The sequence below is a fragment of the Malaclemys terrapin genome, chromosome 17 (assembly GCF_027887155.1).
Source record: "Malaclemys terrapin pileata isolate rMalTer1 chromosome 17, rMalTer1.hap1, whole genome shotgun sequence".
In the NCBI taxonomy this organism is placed as follows: Eukaryota; Metazoa; Chordata; order Testudines; family Emydidae; genus Malaclemys; species Malaclemys terrapin.
The window spans coordinates 10,878,201-10,899,587 of record NC_071521.1 but is presented as its reverse complement, the minus strand read 5'-3'; the positions used below and the strand labels follow the sequence as shown (position 1 = coordinate 10,899,587).

Below are 21,387 nucleotides of genomic sequence, written 5' to 3'. Positions count from 1 at the left end.
CAGAACTACTTCGGCCTGTACTGGGCAGAGAACTGTTTTTCTGCAGAGTACAGCTCCGTCAGTGGAAGATGTAAGGTAAACACCACATCCCTCCAGCAGAATGAGCCATGCTGGGGGGAATGCTGATAAAATTTCCTATCATCTCACTCCAGGAAGTAGCTTCACCTCTGTGCCTCAGTTTCTCCCTGTGTAAAACAGACTCCATTCCTGCTTCCCGCGGTGCGGCTTTAATACGTGTCCGAAGGAACCTCCCAGCCATAGCTTAGCTGGTCAAATTTGCATGTGCGACTCCTGCTTTCCTATCGCCGTGAGGCCACGCCCCTCCTCAGGCCCAAGCAGCCAGGAGGTTGCTGCTATGGCAACAGAGCGTTTCCCCTGTGCGTCTGATGTTCGGCCGGGAGTTACGCACGGCAGTTTCCGGATCGCGTGACCCACTGACGGCGGGCGGCCCCGCCCTCTCTCTTGGCCTGGAGCCCCGCCCGGCGCTGTGATTGGTCGGCAGCCGGGGTCCCGGCCGCGCTCCCCGCGTGGGATGAGGCGGACCCGAGCCTGGGGGGCGGGGCGCTGCGCTGCGGCGGGTGACGTGGGCGCGCGCTCCGAGCCGAGCCGGGGTCTTAGCGGGGGACTCTCCTCAGCGCAGCGCAGCGCGCGCGGCCGGGACCGGTGGGGGTGGGGGGCAGCCCCGTGACCCAGATTCCCGCCTGTGGGGTGTCACCGCGAGTCTCGGAGCATCCCGGCCCGCCCCGCGTTAGCATGGGCCTCGGCTCTCCCAGACCCAGGCTGGGGACACAGGACGGGCGGCGCGGCGCGGCCTGGGGGGCTCACGGTTGTTCTCGGGCCTAGTTCATTGCCCCAGGCTGAAGGGACGCGCAAGGCTCTCAGTGTACTGAGGTGAGACTCTACCCCCCCTCCCCGTCTCTCTTGTTCCAGGCACGGCCCCCAGCGCGTAGCAATTCCCGGGCCGCCAGGGCTGCGGTATCGGGGCGTGGGGGTTCTGCACAAGCACTAGGGTTTTTCCTCTCTCGGCCGCAATAAAACCCCTTCATCAGTGTCTCTGACTCGCTAAGAATGGCACCATAAGGTTCATAGTTCGTTGGGTCTCTAGCTCCAGAGCAAATCTACACTTGCAAGTGTCCACACTATTAGGGGGAGAGGGATAGCTCAGTGGTTTGAGCATTGGCCGGCTCAACCCAGGGTTGTGAGGTCAATCCTTGAGGGGGCCACTTAGGGATCTGGGGCAACAATCTGTCTGGGGATTGGTCCTGCTTTGAGCAGGGGGTTGGACTAGATGACCTCCCGAGGTCCCTTCCAACCCTGATAATCTGTGATTTTAATTACCAACACTGCCAACTCAACCTGGGGTCTGAGAGGCTGGCGCACACTTCATCAGCAAGAAAGCATCTGACTATGAAATTTAATTTTACAATTAAACTGCTGATGAGGCACGGAACAGGATAAGTATCCAGAAGTCTCTCCTTGAGCTGAGTTGTGTTGGCTCTGCAGGGCTAACAATTTAAAACAGGGGAAAATGTATGACACTCATAAGGATGGTATGTGTGGAAGCTGATTGAAACCGTATCTGCCATTTTTAGGTAGACACTTATTAGAGTAGAGCAGCATTTTAGGGTTATTGTTGCACAGGTTGCATATAGAAAATATTTCACGTGCAGACTGGAAAAGAGAACACTAGAAATGCTGTTGTCCTAAACTGCTGGTAGTGCATGACTCATTTCTGATCTGAATGGTAACTGCAGCTGTTTTCTTCTCCCGCTTTGCTTTCAGAGGCTGGACCAAACCATTCTGCAGGATGTTGGGATTCCTGAAGCAGCCTGTTGTGGTCACTGCAGAGATCAATGTGAATCTGGTGGCTCTGACTGTGATGGGATTAGTAAACCGGCTCTGGGCACTCTCCTACCCACGGGCTGTGGTGTAAGCAGAGCGCTTCACTTCCCATTTAAAATACCTGGGATTTTTTATTTTTTTTTAAAGTTTGCGAGTGAGAATGTAATGGTGATGAAAGGTTCTGGATTGCTGGCTCAGGATACTTACATCCTAGTGTGGATTCAGCGCACACAGTGGCAATGCAAGCATCCTCATCAGCATGCCTCAACCCTGACCTAGAGGACTGAAAGGGATGCTAAATCTCTATGCTCCATTCAGTCCCTCTGCTGAGATTGCCAAAGGAGGAGTCAGTTAATGTCCCCATCGCTAAGATATGGGCACGTTGTGAGATGTTTCCAGTTAGACTTGACACTTTTCTTTCTCTGTGGTGTTTCAGTTTTGATGAAGTTTACTATGGCCAGTTTGTGTCTTTGTACATGAAGCGGATCTTTTTTGTGGATGACAGTGGCCCGCCATTTGGCCACATGCTGCTAGCTTTTGGAGGTAGGGGCTCCATTGAACTTTAATTTAGGAAGCATTTATTGCTCTTTGCTTTGGAGAAGGAGGAACAGGTTGCAGATATGCTTTCAGTTCTCAAATTCTATCCTTGTGGAGAAGGGATAGGGCAGAATTTCTTCCATGGAGACCTTGCTGATTTCATTTGCTTTAGAATGACCACATGGGCTTTGGGCTAGTGCAGAGGTGGGTAAACTGGCCCGTGGTGGGACTGTCCTGCCTAGCCCTTGAGCTCCTGGCCGTGCGGACTAGCCCCAGCCCTTCTCCTGCAGCCTCAGCTCGCTGTGCTGCCAGCGCTCTGGGTGGCAGGGCTGCGAGCTCCTGCCAGGCAGTGAGGCGGCGAGAGCGGCCGGGGTGTAGTGTATTAAATTGCTCCCCGTAGGAATGTACTACTTATGGTGTGCTACTTACTGCTGCCAGTGCTGGTGCTCTGTAAGTAACACATTCCTACGGGGAGCAATTTAATACACTACACCCGGGTAGGGGAGGCTGTTCCTCCCCAAACAGCCTGCCCCCTGACTGCCCCCCTCAGAACCTCTGACCCATCCAACCCCCCTGCTCTTTGTCCCCTGACTGCCCCCTCCCTGGATCTCCTGCCACTAACCGCCCCCCCCCCCCCCCCCCGGACCCACCCCCTATCCAATCCCCACCACTCCCTGTCCCCTGACTGCCCTGACCCCATCCACACCCCTGCCCTGACAGGCTCCCTGGGACTCCCACACCTATCCAACTGCTCCCTGACTGCCCCCTGAAACTCTTTGCCCCTCCCCACCCCCTTACCATGCCACTCAGAGCACCAGGACTGGCAGCCTTAAGTAGCAGATTCCTATGGGGAGCAATTTAATACACTACACCAGCCCTCCATACAGTTTTAGAACCCTAATGTGACCCTCAGGCCAAAAAGTTTGCCCACCCCTGGGCTAGTGGCTTGGAGTGCAGGAGGGGGGAAAGGGTGTAACTCTGCAAATTTACCATTTGCCATAACCCCTACCCATTTCCCTATTACAATGGAGGTTTCCCCCACACTTTTATTTTTCTCCCAGACAAACAGGAAGACCGAACCAAACTCTACAATGACCTGGAGAGGTTAGAGCATTGGGAATAGAAGGCAACAAAAGAAAATTCAGGCCCCAAAAGTGTGAAGTCAAGGGAGAGGAAAGGGACAATATAAAATGGGGGGGATTAATTAAGCAGTTGCCCTTTTCATGTCAGTGTGTGGTTTATTTTCATATTGTCTCCTGCATACTATCCTAAGGTAACTTTTTCATGTAATAAAGCATTGCTACAAGGGAGATGTGCGTCCGGGAGAGATGGTCCATAAGACTCTCTCTTCAAAAAGTGGTCTGAGTATAAAATACTGAGGAGATACTCATGGGGATGTAGTGGGAGGCTAACTCTGATTAAAAACCAAATCTCTATGGAGAGTAATTAACCTTCAAAATGTTATCACCCATTTCCATGTGCCACTCACTCCAGCCACATCTGCTGCTGTTCTTTTTCAGGTTACTTAGGAGGCTTTGATGGAAACTTCTTGTGGAACAGAATTGGGGCTGGTAAGAGCTGATTTTAACAGTGTCTCATTCTTCCAACAGAATAGAGCTGCATTTCAGAGCTGATTCATGATTTTTTAGTCACTAATAGAAGCAGAGGGGTTTTTGTTTTTGTTTAGTTTGTTTACTTGATCTTGGTGATGTTTCTTCAGAAGAGATGTTAAATCAAAGTCTTCTGTATGACTGCAGTGGATGTTTCAGAAGATGCTAAAGATCCCATAGCACAGAAGAGAGTAGGGAGTAATTATAAAAGGCAGCATAGTCCAGAAGATAGGTTAATGGGACTGAGAATCAAGACACCTCCCAGCTCTCAGATGGACTTGCTGTGACACCTTGTGCAAGTCCCATTTGCTTGGTTTTCAGAGGTGCCGAGTATCCACAGCTCCCAGTGATTTCATTTCGAGTTGTGGATACTCCGTTTTTCTGAACGTCATACTTCACTTTACCCATCTTGAAAAAGGGGAACAATGATACTTGCCCATTTTCTGAAGCCCTTTGAAGATGAAAGCACTGTATAAATGTGAAGGATTATTATTATTAGCCTATGTTACTTCAGATAATTATATTCTAATGTCCCCTAACTGTGAGTAAAAGAAATTGCAGGATCGGGCTACAGCCCCGCATTGCTGATATCTTAGCTCTTTGTTTATAAACAACATGGGGAAATACCTTGAGTCTGAGAAGAGCTGTATGAAACCAAATCCTATTCTTCTTGCAAACACCGATAGAATAAGCAACGGCTTCTAATGCTCTTGTCCTCACGCTGTTTTCTGTTCTAGAGTACAATATGAACGTGCCCATTTGGTCCTTGCGACTGCTGCCAGCACTAACTGGTGCCCTGTGTGTGCCTTTAGCGTACCAGATTTTGGTAGAGCTGCACTTCTCCCATTGTGCTGCGTTTGGAGCTGCCCTCCTGATTCTCTTCGGTAAGGATTGTGTCTTCAGCCTTACTCTCCATACAGAGGGGGAATGATCCGCTTTCCCCTTTGAATTCTTCCACGTTGAATTTTTAGTGCATGTGGCAGTTAGTAAGAGCAGTGCTGAGAGTTAGGGAGGTGGGTGCTGCGGTGCACCAGTCCTGATCAGCATATCCTGCTATTCAGTCCTGAGGCCCACACACAGCTCTTTCCATGCACTTCAATTCTGACCTGCAGCACAGCCTGCGGTTCCAGCCCTGCTCCTACTTGGATGTGACTAGGGCTCTCTATTATTGAACAAAGAGGAAGGTTCAACACGGAACCTCACAGCCATGTGGGCAGCTTTATTTCTTTGCCTTTGAGGAGCCTCTTTAGGCTCTTCCTCAGATTTCTGTAATATACTGGAGATGGGTGTGCATGACAGAAGGGCCATACCTCAGCTTTAGATTTCAGCAAATCTTTTCTTCTTCCCCTCACCCGTCTGCCATTTCCCATGCTTGAAAGGTTTCTCAAACACAGAGCATGGCTCTGTCTCTCATCTCCGGCTTATTATAATACTGTGAAAAGACTTTTGTTTTGCTTTCTTTAGAAATATTTCTTTGATTCTCAATTGATCAGGTCTTTAGAAGTCCTTATGGTTGATGGTATTGTTGCTGCCATGAGTATTGCTTGACAGTTTTCCTACCAATAATTTGTGCCTAATTTGGTGTGTATATATCTTCTCCTTCTGTTTCTAACAGAGAACTCTCTGATCACTCAATCCAGGCTGATGCTCTTGGAATCAGTACTAATCTTTTTTATCCTGCTGGCAATTTTGTCCTACCTGAAGTTCTACAATTTACAGAAGTGCAGGTACAACTGGTTTTCATTCCTGGGCGTTGGATAACCTTCCAGTTAGTTGTAATAAGCCATTCATCATTTAAGTATAAAACATTTGTGCCTCTTGGTTTTTTTTTTAATTGCCATATAAATAAATACATCAAAGGCTGTCTGGCACCAATTATAATAATCGTGTGTGTGGTATACTGCAAACCTTATTTGGGGTGTGGGCTAATGGTCCAAATTCAGGCTGGGGAGGCAAGAATCCTTATCTAATTGTAGTTGTGCCTTGGGCAAGTCACTTCATTTCTCTGAGCCTCAGAATCCCCTCTGTAAAATGGGGATAATGATATTTGACCACTCATAGTGATGTTGGAAGGATTTTGTCTTCCAAGCAATTTGAAAGTTTAAATTTATATTGGAATTGGAAAAGGTTCAGAAAAGGGCAACAAAAATTATTAGGGCTATGGAACGGCTTCCGTATGAGGAGAGATTAATAAGACTGGGACTTTTCAGCTTGGAAAAGAGACGACTAACAGGGGGATATGATTGAGGTTTATAAAATCATGACTGGTAAGGAGAAAGTAAATACGGAAGCGTTATTAACTCCTCATAACACAAGAACTAGGGGGTCACCAAATGAAATTAATAGGCAGCAAGTTTAAAACAAACAAAAGCAAATATTTCTTCACACAACGCACAGTCAATCTGTGGAACTCTTTGCCAGAGAATGATATTGTGAAGGCCAAGACTATAACAGGGTTCAAAAAAGAACTAGATAAATTAATGGAGGATAGGTCCATCAATGGCTATTAGCCAGGATGGGCAGGGATGGTGTCCCTAGCCTCTGTTTGCCAGAAGCTGGGAATGAGCGACAGGGGATGGATCACTTGATGATTACCTGTTCTGTTCATTCCCTCTGGGGCACCTTGTCATTGGCCACTGTCGGAAGACAGGATACTGGGTTAGATGGACCTTTGGTCTGACCCAGTATGGCCGTTCTTATGTTCTAAAGCAGGGGTCCCCAATGTGGTGCCTGCGGGCGCCCTGGCACCCACCGGGGCATCCATGTACACCCGCCTACTGGCCGCTGGAAAAGCAGCCACTGAAATGCCGCCGAGAAGCGGCAATGTCAAGAAGCACGGCGGCATTTCGGCGGCGACGCCTCTTGATGATGCTGCTTCACGAATTTTGGCAGCGATGCCTCTTGATGTTGCCGCTTCACGGCGGCATTTTGGTGGCTGCTTGTCCGGTGGCCACGGTCCTCGGCGGCTAGTCGTCCGGCGCCCGCCCCATGGAAAAGGTTGGGGACCACTGTTCTAAAGAGTTGTTTAAATGATAGTGGGGTTGTCTTGGCTTCCTTATAATTTAAAAAAAAATCCCTTGGCTGTTTCTCCCTCATTGCCAATTCCTGGTCTGGAAAATTTCCCTGTGCATAGAAATAAAGAGGGTGACAAATATCCCTATTAGTCATTTGTTATTGCTTATGGGCGCAGAGTCAACTTAGAAATCTTTGTCTTTTCTCGCGTGGCTTTGTGTGTTCTCTGATTCTTGCAGAGCCCCATTTAAAATAATACCCTTTAAACTTACCCTAGCCTGTGGCCTAGCCCGTTGCTTTATTGCGATATTGGAAGCTGTGCAGACTCTCGGTGCTCAGAATGACTTTTCAGGGTCAGGAGAAGTGTTTAACATCCACACCTAGACCAAGGATAACAATCGCTGTCCTGGGAGGCCTGATATAAACTACTATTAGCATAATAGAATTCTAGTTGGGTGCCTGTATCTTACTGTGTTTTCTCTCCTTTTGTCCTTTTATCTAAGCCCCTTCACTGCCGGCTGGTGGTTTTGGCTTTTATTGACTGGAGTTGCTTGTTCCTGTGCAGTTGGGTAAGTACTGACTTCTCCTGTCATGCTGTTTTACTAAACTCCCGGATTGCTTTAGTGTTCACCATCTCAGCCTTTGCTTTGCTGTGTTATCAAGAGCTCAGCTTTCCAGACTCGCTCTTGATGCTGCAGCTAGTTGTGGCACATCTGTCTGTAGCGCGCTTCTCCAGGTTTTATTCTTCATTGAATACCCCTGAAATAATCAATGAGCCGATGACATCAATCCACATAAAGCAGTGAAACACAAACTGATGGGGGTTGTACTGAAAAGAATGAAATACACCTCTACCCCGATATAACGCGACCCTATATAACACGAATTCGGATATAACATGGTAAAGCAGTGCTCCGGGGGGGCGGGGCTGCACACTTCAGGGATCAAAGCAAGTTCGATATAACGCGGTTTCACCTATAATGCGGTAAGATTTTTTGGCTCCGGAGGTCAGCGTTATATCGGGGTAGAGGTGTACATATATTGGTACAAGCCTCCCTCAGAGATGGACCTTCTAAAAACTGAGACCTGGATTTCAACTCCTACTCCCAACTTTGTGTTTGTCTGAGTTCAGGGACCCTCCATACTCTACCTTGTGATAGGCTGCCTTGTTATCAACAGCCTCTCTGCCTTTATCACTAGCAAGCAAATAGCCACTTCAGAGACCAAGCCACAAAGCATCTTATTCAGTCAGCATACAGAACTGGAGCACCAATGTTGCTGGGCTTGGGAACTCCTTGCTCAAGAGAGTTTGAATACGTACACCTTGCATTAAATCCTGTCTATAGTCTGGGTATGTTTAACTCTGTTTGATCTTTGTGTGCTGTCTTCTCAGGGTAAAATACATGGGGCTTTTCACCTACATGCTGCTCTTGGCCATCGCTGGAGTCCACTCCTGGCACTTGATAGGAGACCAGACCTTATCAAATGTAGGTAGCCTAATGTACTCGATAAATAGCATGTAATTACATTCACAGCGTGCATCCAGAGAAGGAGGCGCAAGCTAAAAGCCTTCTAAACCATCAGCTAATAATTCAACACTTGAAGAAATCCTAGGCATGTGTTGCAATTAAGCCTACTGTTATGGTCTGGAAGCCCTCTGCTTGCAGAGCTATGGCCCAGCTATGTTATAGGAAAAAAGCAGGGTCAAGTTTGAGAGAAAGTGTACGTGTGTAGCTTTTCTGGTGCCGAACTGTATTTCTGAACGGGAAGTGGCTTGCCCTCCTGCCCCTGCTGCTACCCATCTTTAATATGGTCTGACAGGGTCTGCAGGTTAAAACCTATCCCATTTCAGTGTATCCTGTGCACCCCAGTCTGACCTTGTACGAGAAGTGATTAAAGTGTCCACAGTGGTAACTCCACAGGGAAGTTGGGGATTTTTTTTTTCCTTTTCCTTTTTAAAAATAACCAGGTACCTGGTTATCATCAATAGCTGGGAAAGGGGTGGGGGAGCAGGGAAATAAACAGATCTGCTTACTTTTTCCCAGCTCTGCTGCATGACCTTGGGCAAGTTGCTTCATCTGTCTGTGCCTCGGTTTCCCCATCTGTTAAATGGGAATACCCTTCCATATTTCACATAAATGTTGTGAAGCATGATTAAATAACACTGTAAAGTGCTTTGAGATCCTGAGCTGTATTAGCCTTATTACCTATCAGTGGGGGAGAGCTGCACAAAGCTGAGACTTACCAGAAAGGATGTAACAGTGAGTTCTTTGTATTCTGCCAGGTTTCTGTGTTGTGCCATTTGCTGGCGAGGGGACTAGCTCTAGTAGTCGTCCCAGTAGCAATGTACCTGTTTTTCTTCTACGTTCACTTGACTTTGCTCTACCGCTCAGGACCTCATGACCAGATTATGACCAGTGCTTTCCAGGCCAGCTTGGAGGTAAGGAAAACGGGAGTGAAGGAAAGGAGATGTTGGAAATGGGTCGTGCACATACCCTCTGTTGTGGAAATGGACTAAATTAGCACTATGAAATACTTGCTCCTTTGTCCTCATCTTGCTGCTATTGTGCTATAAAATGGCTTTAAGCTGAAATAGTGAGGAAGTGCTGAATCCTAATAGTAAGTGAAAGCTCTGTCCCCATCTCTATCCTGGGGCTTTCCTTTGTACCAAAGCAATGTTTGGTGTCACACACACAATATGCCCACTCTTCTACATAAGAGCACAGATAGAGCTAAATTCTCGGGTTGGGTTATGCCGGTGGAACACTACTGAAGTCAATGGAATTAGTCTCACAAGTAAATGATATAATGAAATCACAAGGGGGTTTTAAAAATACCAAAACCCAGAATTGGAGGGAAACTATCTAGTCAGGGCTAGAAGATCAGTAACATGTCCCTAACACAGCGGGTCATCTATAGATAGAGCTCTGTTTTATTTGCAAATGCAAACCAACATGAAATAAAATGAAAAACTCGCCCTCTAGTGGCAGCTCCTGTCCCGCCACTCACTCAGATTTGGCCCCTGTCATCATGATGGCAGGATGGATGGGTCAAACATGAGTGGAACTGAGACCCCATGCGTCAGTTTGCAGTGCCCAGAGCGGGGAGCCAGGCCCACCCCCAAGGGATAGGAGCTGCTGCGTGAGTGTGGGGCAGGCTTGCTCAGTAATACCTGTCTCCCCCAGGCTTCTCTCCCTCCTCAGGCAGGACCCAGCCCTCCCCCTGTGCCTCCCACTCCCCCTGCATGACTTAACCATCCTCCAATACCTGTGGGGGGCAGGACCAGCCCCACTGTGGATGGGAGAATTGATAAAATGAAATAACAAGAAATTCCCCTCCAAACACCCCAAAATTATAAAAAAATATTTTATGGGGCTCTACCTACAGATTCAGTAGAGACAGATGTTAGTCACATTGCTTAATCCTCAGACTGCGGTACTGAGATCAGTGTAAGGACCTACATAGACTAGAACAGGGCCCATATAGAATAGTCCCTTAGTTTATTGTTGGTGCAGGATTGCTGTGGGGATGTTCCCTGAGACCCTGAAATTCTGCAGGCTTCATTCTGTAACCAGATTACCTCTGAACATAATGTTGCAGGATCGGAATTTTATAGCTATAACGAGGACAGCAAGCCTTATACTAACATGTTATATTACACGTTAAAGCTGTGACTGACTCTCTTCAGAGTCAAACAGCTTCTGAGTTTTTTTCCTCTGGTTTATTATCTTATGCTTTTTAGGGCGGGCTAGCTCGGATCACACACGGCCAGCCCCTTGAGGTAGCCTATGGCTCCCAGATTACCCTGCGGAATGTTTTAGGCAAACCCATGCCATGCTGGCTCCATTCTCACAAGAGCACTTATCCCATCAGGTGAGGAATCCGTTTTGTTCTGTAACACTAGAGTGTAAGGGGCGGGGGTTAACTGTGCTCCTGTTCTTGAGCTGACAGTTCAGATCTCACTGTCTGTGTCTGTGCAGCATCATAGCCTCTCTTTCCATCAAGCTTTCAGGGTATGTTAACTACTGCATGTCATACAAAACCTTGTTATTACTCCACGAAGGGCTTTGGAGCCCATTAATATTCCTATTGAAGCGTCGGGGGGTAAACTTCCATTGAGCAGTTCGTAGTTATAATACTGATTAGGATAATGTGTGATTCATCCTTAAAAGAATTTTGTAATCAGCTTGCCAAACCACTGGCAATTAATTTCAACGTCCTTGAGAAGTGGGAAGGTACCAGGACTTGCAGGGGAAATAAAACGTAGGGCGGGGAAGGGAAAATCCTAGTATTTACCTTAGATTCAGTCTCACTTCAATCCCTAGTACAATATTAGACCAGATTATGAAAGAGAGAATTTGTAAGTACCTACAGGGTAACAGAACACCAAACTGCATGGGCTTAAAAAGAACAGATCAGAGCAAGAAAAGGGCTTGCTTTTCACAATCCAATTCCAAAATGAGAGGATGAATGGAATGTGGTAATGATGCAAGGGCTCTAGATTTCAGTAGCGTATTCAGTGTTATTTGATGTGACTAAATTAAATTTTAGATTAAATCTCAGGAAAAACTTCATTTTTGTAAGAACAGTAGGACAATGGAACAGACTCCCTAGGGAGGTTGGGGAAGCTCCTTCACTGGAGGTTTTCAGAAGGAGGCTGGAGCCATCTGTCTTGGATGGTTTAGACAACAAATCCTGCATCTTGGCGGTAGGTTTGACGAGATCAGTGGCTCTCAACCTTTCCAGACTTCTGTACCCCTTTCAAGAGTCTGATTTGTCTTGTTTCACCTCACTTAAAAACTACTTGCTTACAAAATCAGACATAAAAATACAAAAGTGTCACAGCCACACTATTACTGAAAAATTGCTGACTTTCTCATTTTTACCATATAATTATAAAATAAATCAATTGGAATACAAATATTATATTTACATGTCAGTATATAGTATAGAGCAGTATAAACAAGTCATTGTATGAAATTTTAGTTTGTACTGATGTCACTAGTGTTTTTTATATAGCCTGTTGTAAAACTAGGCAAATATCTAGATGAGCTGATGTACCCCCGGAAGACCTCTGAATAACCCCTAGTTGAGAACCACTCGACTAGGTGACCCTTGTGGTCCCTTCTAACCCTATGATTCTGTGATTCTAATTGTCCTTGGAAATATAAATTGGTAGGAATTTGAGCACTGTTACATGGCCTGGAAATTGGTTAAAAGGATCAGGAAAACCGGTATTGTATTGAGATGTAAAAGGCATCCAGTGGGATGCAATTGAGATCAGTGATACTACCATATTCCTTAGCAATTGGGACATGTTGGAAATGCCAAATGAGTACAGAGGAAAAAAAACAGAGTTTAAAAGCTGGGCAGGGAGATAAAATCACGTTGACTTGGTCAAATGGAAGCTAATATATATGGGGGGAAATAATCTGAAATGCAGATATTCAGCTCACAGGGTGGGGGAATGGTATCTCGAAAGCTGTAATTTACAAAAGAAATCTTGGTTGGTAATGGAGAGAAAACTGAATGAATGAGTGTTTCCCATCAGCTGCTGCAGCCAGTAGACCAATGCAATGTTTTGGCTACCTATACAGAGAATGTTACTTTTCCCCAGAGTAAGGAGGTGACAGTCCCTTTTCATACAGCTTCTTTGGCATGGTAGCTATAATACTGCATATGATACTGGGCATCACAATACCAAACTGATGCTGGCAAACTAAGATCAGAGCGAAATGAGTCTAGATTGACTAAGGCCAGGCCTTCACTGCGCACTTACTTTGGTATAACCATCACTACAGACCCCTGAGTGTTGTAGTTACGTCAACCTAACCTCCGGTGCAGACAGCGCTGTGTCTCCCACTGACATAGCTTCTCCCTCTCACGGAGCTGGAGTTACTAAGCCGACAGGAGAGTGTCTTCATCAGAAGTGGTGCAGATATGCCAATGCAAGTTTGTAGTGTAGACTTGCCCTAAACAATGACTGTCGGGATGAGAGAACCATCGAAACACCAAGGAAGGAGGGGAATGGTTTATGGTGCATGATGGGGGTATATGTAAAGAAAATTAAGAAATATTACCTCCATTGATTTCCTGCATTGTTGGATAGTGGTCTCAAGGAAAACAGTGGAAGCGCCGTTGTTTCTGGCGTTTCAGATTAGACAGGGTAAACCTCTGGGGAATATACAGCAGGGATGCATCCTCCATTAGCCTGGAGGACTGGAAAAGAGAAGCTAGTAGGTCTTTTCCCTATTCAAGTCTCATGCTTTAATCTTTCCACCTTCATTTACCCAAGCACTGGCCAAAGCCATTGATAGCCCAACCCACTCCATCCCTTCATGGATATTACAGCACAGTTCACTGCATGGAAGAGAGGGTCTGAGCATTGGCTTGTCAGGCACCCCTTGGAATGGAAAACAAGAAAACACGGTGAGTGCTGGGTGCACTCTGCTCCTCGGAAGCCTTGGCCTCAGCACATGTATTACATTACACCTGATGTGCTGTGACTCCTGTGCTGTGCTCTGTATATTGTGTCTTTTCAGCTGTCTTCAAAAGAACAAAGCCAGTGGTGTAGTGCCGATTCAGGTCACTGAGTGAGACTTGCTAGTTTAATCTGAGGCTACTCTCTGTTCCACACAGTCACAGGGAACAGAGCTGTACTCAGAGTTCTGTCCTCTTACCTACCCATATAGGTACGAGAATGGCCGAGGCAGCTCCCACCAACAGCAGGTGACTTGTTACCCCTTCAAGGATGTCAATAACTGGTGGATTGTTAAGGATCCTGGGATGTGAGTATACAGGAAACATGCTTAAATGCCATACCATGAGCTCTGCTGATGAAAACGGATCCCAAAAGCTAAGCAGGTGGTTAGTACAGGGACTGGACACCAGCTGGGAATACTGGGTTCCATAGGCTTAGAGAAGTAACTATGGTCTAGTGGATTGAGCATGGGTCTGGGAGTCAGGACTCCCAGTCTCAAGTTGTGTTCCCCACACTGCCGCTGACTCATTGCATGTCCTGGGGTAAGTCACTGCACTACTTCATCTTCATTCCCCCATCTGTCGAATGGAAATGATAGTGTTATTGGATCTCCTGGGTGCTGGAAGGATTTAATTAATATTTGCAAATGCTTTGAGATTCTGGGATGGAAAGTATTATACAAGGGTGAATAATTTGTATACAGCAAGAGAGAAATAGAAACGTCACCATAAGTTTAATTCCAGAAAAATATCTCCTACCACCAGATAGTGACTAGAACTGGGCTTCAGTTAAATCTTTTGCACAGGCAGGAGGGGGCACTCAGCTGTAGGGAGATGCTGGCTGTCCCGATCATCCTGCTGGCTGACTTAGGAGCAGCACTGAGGTGCTCCAAAAAAAAAGAGTTGCTCCTGCCAGAGGCATGGGACCTGGGGGTACAAAGGGAATTGTAAAGAGAAATGAAACTGATGGGAAAGTCTTTGAATTCCATTTCGCATGTGAAAAAAACAAAATACTGCTTCTAAAGTCTGTGTGCAGGTCTCAGTGAGTAGGGCTGACCCTGGCTGTACTTGAGTAGGCCTCAGGAAATAATAGAATTCACTTTGAGGGCAAGTAACTGTTTGTGTTTGAAGTTAGGAATGAGATATAGATCCTCCCAAATTAGAGAGAATCCCGTGTGTGTGTATCCTGCTCTTAAGTTTTGTCAATTAGGGGTTATGCCAGCCAAAGCCCTAGTGTAGACAGGTAAACTGGCAAAAGATTGCTTTTGTTGGGGGAACTGATATAAGCTGTACCAACTAAAGGATGTTTTGCTGGTATAAACTGCATCCAAACTAGGAGGGTTTGCCAATATCACTGTGCAGGAATGGCGCTGAAGTGTAGACCTGTACAGAAAACTGCTGGATCGACAGCCCTGGGGAGTGAAGTTTTCTCTTTATCCACAGAGCAGCTAAGTACAGGGAAGGCTGGGGAAGCTTCAGTGCCCCACCCCTGCCAGTGTGCATTGTATCTGTCTAGGGTCTCCATGACCCACACAGGCTTCGGAGACTGCCCAGTGACGGCGTCCGTTGTGATAAGGATACGTGTCAGACCTGACTCATTTCATATAAGCCATCAGTCAGCTGTTAAATGGAAATAAATTTTGGTGACCAGTGGCTGACCTGGATTCAGATCAGCCACCAAGAGGCTAAAAGCTCTGTTTCCCATTACTGATTCCCTGAGTCAGCCTGTCCCTCTCTCTCTGCTTAGTGTCCAATAACTTTCTCTGCATCCAGCTGTAATCCATAAGGGGCTCAGATTTCTCATCTGACCGTCCAAATGTTTCTCCTCCTTCCTTTTGTCCTGGTCTCCAGGCTTTTCAAGCTAATGGTCACTAGTTGGCACTAGCTGTGATGGGGAATTGAAACATTTCTTTTGGTTTGTCATCCTGGCAGGCAGCAGCTGGTGGTGAGTAACCCACCACGTCCCGTCCGACATGGGCATATTGTGCAACTGGTCCACGGCATCACAACTCGTTACCTCAACACGTATGTGCCTCTCCCAGCCTGCTGGCTCATTCTGTTTTGTTGCTTCTCTAAGTGTCTGTGTAGGGATGGGGGGACACTGGGGAGTGCTGGTGCTCTCCCTAAGACACCTCTAGGCTCTCACAGTATACTCAGACATAGGCCTGGATACAACTGGTCCAGTCACTAAACGGTTTCTGGTTAGTATCACAAATTGCTCTTCTACTGCCAGACCAACTGCAAAAGGCAAATGACAGACCATTTATGGGGTATTTAGAAGTGTTAGAGACCTCTTAGGTCCCAGCTAGTCCAATATACATTGTGACAGCATTGCACATTTCTACATGCTCACTCGTCTGGGTAATTTTTCCCCCCCCAACAGGCAGGACTTCTTAGTTTTTGCATCAGCACCCACCCACACCATTATGGTAAGGGTGGGTGAGTAGACTTTGGGTGGGATTTTCAGAAGCGCCTAATTGACTTAGCAGCACGTCCCATTGAATTTCATGGCATGTGGCTTTCAGCTGACTTGGTGCTCCCAATCATGTAGGCACTTGAAAAGTGCACCCCATGTGCCTGGCTGTTGTGTGTTTATGACAGTTTTGTAAGGCTGCATTATTATAAAAATGGTCTTTTAAGAGTCCACATGGACTTCAGTCACCTAGATTAGGAGGCGGGGCATTTGAACCTGAATGTTGGTTCTCTTTGTGCTCATTCCAGGCCCAAGCGGATCAGGAATGCCAGTTGGTCCATTCTCAGAAACCCCATTGAAGACCGTTACTATTCCAGCTACCCTTCTGTTTGAGGTGTTTGTGCTTTACCAAGGATGGTAGCTGGCAAAATCAGCTTCCTCCAATGCTGTTTTATGGCCCTTTATAACAAGGAGCTCCCTCCCTTTCTTTGACCCCCCACCCCCAAATATGCCGCTTGATTTGTGCCAATACGTTGTTTGGCTTTTTGCTTGCTGAATTTCTGTACCCCCCTGAGTAGCTTTGTGGGGTTTGATTATTAAATAACCCTGTGAAATGAACAGAGAATTTAGCGCAGAACACTTACTTTATGGATCTTGCAGACATGATGTTGCTGCACCTCTGAGCCCACACTCCCAGGAAATCTCCTGTTACATTGATTATAACATCTCCATGCCAGCACAGAACCTCTGGAGAGTGGTGAGTGGAAACTTGGGTGAGGGGCAGGGAGGTTTTTCTCCTATTGGGAAACATCTAAGACAAAGTAAAGATCAAAAGACCATCCCTCTCTTGCAGGAAATTGTAAATCGGGAATTGGACACAGACGTGTGGAAGACCATTTTATCTGAAGTAAGGTTTGTCCATGTGAATACCTCAGCAGTGCTGAAGGTAAGTGGGTTTATGTACATCAGGCTTCTCCTGTTCCCTTGAAATCATCCCGAGGGTCCATGCAATCTGTGTCCAAAACTAATCCTCCTTACAGTGAAAAAGCCCTGTATTTTTATCAGCTTGGTCTGACATCAGTCTGGTGAAAGGACTGTTTCTGATGGCAATGAAGCACTGTAATGGCATGATCTGTTAGACTGAACACTGCATAATTCCATTGGATGTTGCAAGTGCTCAGCTCATTTGAGGATCAGCCTGTGGGTCAGAAGTAGAGGCTACATCATTAACAGCGGGGGGTGGACAGGCCTGCTTAAGAATTCCTCTTCACAGGTAACATTAAGGCAGGTGTCTGAGACAGTATCCACTTTACTAGTTGATCTAAGCTCTTTTACCACGTTCATCACTGTCACTACTGAGCACTCACTCCATTGCTATCCTATTAAGGTGGGGTCTGTTTAGCTCTAGCAATAGGTCTGAAATTCAGGAACAGCTTGGCAGGATTGTGCCTTTTCTTTAAGCCTTCATTTTTATTTTTCAGCTCAGTGGTGCATCTCTACCTGAGTGGGGCTACCGGCAGCTGGAGATCATTGGGGAGAAGTTGTCCAAAGGGTATCACCAGAGCATGCTGTGGAATGTGGAGGAGCACAGATACGGGAAAAGTAAGTCTCAGTAGAGTTCTATAGATTATAATGTGTGGGCTTCCTCTTCAGGGGAAAGGGGCTAGATATAGTACAGAAAGGCATTTATTGGTGGTGCTAGGGCCATAGAACCTACGCCAGCCTGTAGGTTGGAGTAACAGCTGTAGGACAGTTCTGCCATCACTCCCACAGCCGCGAGGGTTGAGTTACTTGGGCTGGACATGGAGATGAAGGATTTGTCCCCAAGTGACTGGGACTGTTTATATGAACATTAGGAACACATAGCCTTTGAGCAGACGGTGTCCCTCCTTCCTTGCACATGGAATCACACCGGTTTCATTGCAGAAGGGCCCCTCTGAGCAAAGGAGAGGGAGGGTTATGGAATGTTGCACGTTTCTGAGCCATGTGATGCACTTTCAGGCCAAGAGCAGAAGGAGCGGGAAGTGGAGCTGCACTCACCCACACAGGCTGACATCAGCAAAAACCTCAGTTTCATGGCCAGATTCACAGAACTGCAGGTGACTGGGCCAAGGGAACAGGGAGGAGGGTGGGATGTGATTCCTCACTGCATGCTAGGCAGCGGTTCTGTGCAGCATTTCTGTGAAGGGTGCCTCGGATTGATAACAGACGTTGCTTCGTCATTAGGGGGAGAGTTGTTTTCTCACCTTCCCCATCAAAAAAGACACATGTGAACAAAACTACCTGTTGAAACAGCTGTAGGGGGCACTGCAGTGTTTTCTATGGGCCGTTTCTGGAGGTAGGACATGTGTTGCCGTGAAAGATTGTGAAGTTCTGAAAACATACGTTGCAAAATGTTGTTTTTAGTTTATCCAGCACGCTGATCTATGGCATGTGCTTAAAGTACCTCCAGCTGTATAACTCAACTGTTCAGTAATAGGGCACTCCAAGACTCAGCCTTAACATGGATTTTTAATGGGTGTTAGCACTGCACTTGATATCCCTTACTAACCTTCAAAAATTCAATAAGGAACCAGTATTCATTTAAAATTATAATCAAATACAGTAATGACAACCTCCTCTGGCTCAGAAACTTGCCTGGCCAGTGTAGGTGTGGGATTGCTCATCCATGCCAGGTGTCTTCATTGCAGTTCCAAATCTGAAAGTCCTGATTGCTTTGTTCTAGTGGAAGATACTAACATTGAAAAATGAAGACACAGAACATAAGTACAGCTCTTCCCCCCTAGACTGGATCACTATGGATACAAACATCGCTTACTGGTTCCACCCTATCTCTGGTGTAAGTATCTGTGTCATGTATTCAGTCTGGTTTTGCTCATTTGGATTATGTGAAGTCTGAAATGGAAGATATGAAAGGGGTGAGAATGTTTGAAAGAGATCAGGCTCAATTCTCCTGGTGTCTTTCTAGGATGTCTCTTACAGATGGAGTGGGTAGGAACCTGTTGTGAGTTTCAAAGCAAATAATTTTCTCCTCTGGTAAAACAAACACTTCACATTTTAATTTAATAGAAGCTTTCCTTTCCCTTACAATGCCAGATAGAACAGTTGGTATAACCCGCTGCCCAACAGTAGAAAAGTAAACTGGAGAGTTCTGCAGGCAGTCGATACAGTTTTTGACAGATTTGTTCTTTAAATTGCAATTTTCCCTTAAAGTGATGGCAGAAGAGAGTTGTTTACTTAATATTCACTTGATCCAGTGTAGAACATCAGTCCACCACTGACAGCTTCTTTCAAATGCCATATATAAAAATGAATGATGAAATAATACGGCCACCCCACTGTCAATAGCCAGATGGACAGGGGATTGCTACAGCTTGTTAGGTAAATTCTGAGTTTTTGGATTGGGGTGTATACAGCTATGTAATACTTAATTTTTGGCTTCTCTCTGTAGTAAAAAATCACTGCTGTTTTCCACCTCTTATCCTACAGGCTCAGATCCACCTCATTGGGAACGTTCTCACCTGGGCTTCAGCTAATGTTGCAACTCTTGTATACGTGTGTCTGTTCCTGTGGTATTTGCTTCGACGACGGAGGAAGATTTGTGACATCCCTGAAGGTCTGATCCCTTACCCACAGAAGTAGCCTTGTACAGAGCAGTTTGACACCTTGCTGCACAGAAGCTGTGAGAATTCTAACTGGGGTTCAGATACTCTTGTCTATGGACAAAGAACTACAGATCTCCCCTGGTTAGCTTGACGAGCTGTGCACTCTCCTGATAGAAATTTTTATTGCAGGGCACCATCCTTTCTTTGGGAGATTACACTGAATATAGTATCAATGCATTTCCTGGATGCTTTAATGCTCAAAGGATCAGATTTGGAATCCATCAGCACTGACCTGCCCTGGGTATTTTAGAGGTGCCCTTATACATACAGGTCCTGTTTGCTCTGCATGACCACTAAAGATCCTATTCCCAGTTTTACACAGCATAACCTTTGGCCAAAGGGGCTAGGGAAATGTTATCTAGCCATTCCCACATGTGCAACATTAAGAACTTTTGAAAAATTGCCTGTTCTTGCAGTTGCTAGTTTCCAGGGTGTTTGGTAGCAGACCCTCTCAGGAGTCCTGATTAGTGTGTTGCCCTTTCTGTCTTGTAGATGCATGGAGGCTCTGGGTATCAGCTGGAGGATTCTGTGTGGGAGGCTGGGCTGTGAATTACCTCCCCTTTTTCATGATGGAGAAGACACTTTTCCTGTACCACTACCTGCCTGCTCTCACTTTTCAAATTCTCCTGATTCCTGTTGTACTGCAGCATCTGACCGATCACCTCTGCAGGTACCCAGGACACCCTACAGGGTGTTCTGCAGTTCTAATTAGTGGGGATGGAGGTAGTGAAATGATGGGGTTCATAGTCCCAGCTGCAGCACTGCCTTCAGGCACGTTGCATTATGTCCCATCTGTAGTAACGCTGCCCTGCCTCCCAGAGGGGCATGGGGAGAATTACTCAGTTAATGCTTCTACAGAGCCAGGCAAGGTAAATTGCAGCCCTGTTTAGCAGTTCATTTCTTTGGAGGCGAGAAGACACAACCTGTTTCCTGGGGTCTCCATGTCTAACAGGTAGCAGAGTGCAAAGTTCCAAATTGCTACACTAGACTCTTGCTATTAGACTATGGAGGTAGCTTTGCTTTAACTTCATTTCTCTCTCTCTCAGATCCCAACTCCCTAAGAACGCGTTCAGTGCCTTGATGGTAGCCTGGTTCTCCTCCATTTACCTGGTCTATCGCACCTTCAGCCCACTGACATATGGGGAGCCTACCCTCTCAGCAGCTGAACTCAGGGCCCTGCGCTGGAAGGACAGCTGGGACATCTTGATCCGCAAACACTAGTGGAGCCAGTCAAGATAGAACTGATCATGCTTACAAGTAACTCTGCTCTCATTTCTTAATAGGGGCTCAGGGTAAAAAGCCTTGTAATTTACGTTGGTAAGAAATGCATCCCCATGGGGCAGATGATGTAATGGGAAGACTCAGTTTCTGTTCTGCTCTATAGCCTGAGTTAGTCTCATTGCAAATCTACAGTATTATGTCTCAAACTACCCTTGATATTTAGTGTAGAACAGATGCCTAGAGTGTTTACTGTAGTGCTTCCTCATGGTCTAATCACCAGCCTGTTGTTCAAGGCTGCCTCCTTTTGGAGAGAGGAGACTCATATTTGACTAGATGCATTCAGAGGAGACCCTAGTGACACTTCACTGAAGCTTTAATTAACTTAACCTCAACACAGTAGAGCTCACTAGTGCCCAAGGCCAGAGGGTTGAGAGGAGATTGAAAGCACTACACAGGGATTTGTTTGTTCATTCCTGCTCCCCTTGCTGTTTAGATACCCGTTTGGGGCTCTTCTTTGAAGCTCCTAGTGAGAATGTTCCTTTGGGAATGTCTGTGCTGGTGGGGTTGGGGGTGTGAAAATACTTTTATATAAAATGGTTACATCCAT

The 21,387-nt window shown here is 46.3% G+C and overlaps 1 protein-coding gene across 5 annotated transcripts; it reads left to right on the top strand.

Moving 5' to 3' along the window:
- The first annotated feature begins 619 nt into the window (after positions 1 to 619).
- POMT1 (protein O-mannosyltransferase 1) lies at positions 620 to 21,386 on the top strand. Of its 5 annotated transcripts, none has more exons than XM_054007162.1 (19): positions 620 to 891; positions 1,783 to 1,929; positions 2,279 to 2,385; positions 3,900 to 3,950; positions 4,727 to 4,873; positions 5,605 to 5,716; positions 7,505 to 7,570; positions 8,395 to 8,488; positions 9,286 to 9,441; positions 10,744 to 10,874; positions 13,694 to 13,789; positions 15,414 to 15,506; positions 16,555 to 16,651; positions 16,730 to 16,840; positions 17,376 to 17,496; positions 17,896 to 17,993; positions 18,620 to 18,733; positions 19,384 to 19,510; positions 20,606 to 20,723. In XM_054007162.1, exons 2-19 carry the CDS (start codon positions 1,808 to 1,810, stop codon positions 20,638 to 20,640), a joined length of 1,878 nt encoding a protein of 625 aa, XP_053863137.1. In that variant the 5' UTR covers positions 620 to 891; positions 1,783 to 1,807; the 3' UTR covers positions 20,641 to 20,723. The 5 variants fall into 5 exon arrangements, with proteins under 5 accessions (XP_053863137.1, XP_053863136.1, XP_053863135.1 ...); XM_054007161.1 differs by lacking the exon at positions 20,606 to 20,723 and adding an exon at positions 20,052 to 20,599 and having other exon boundaries at positions 621 to 891; positions 16,748 to 16,801; XM_054007160.1 differs by lacking the exon at positions 20,606 to 20,723 and adding an exon at positions 20,052 to 20,599 and having other exon boundaries at positions 621 to 891; positions 16,730 to 16,801.
- The last annotated feature ends 1 nt before the right edge of the window (position 21,387 follows it).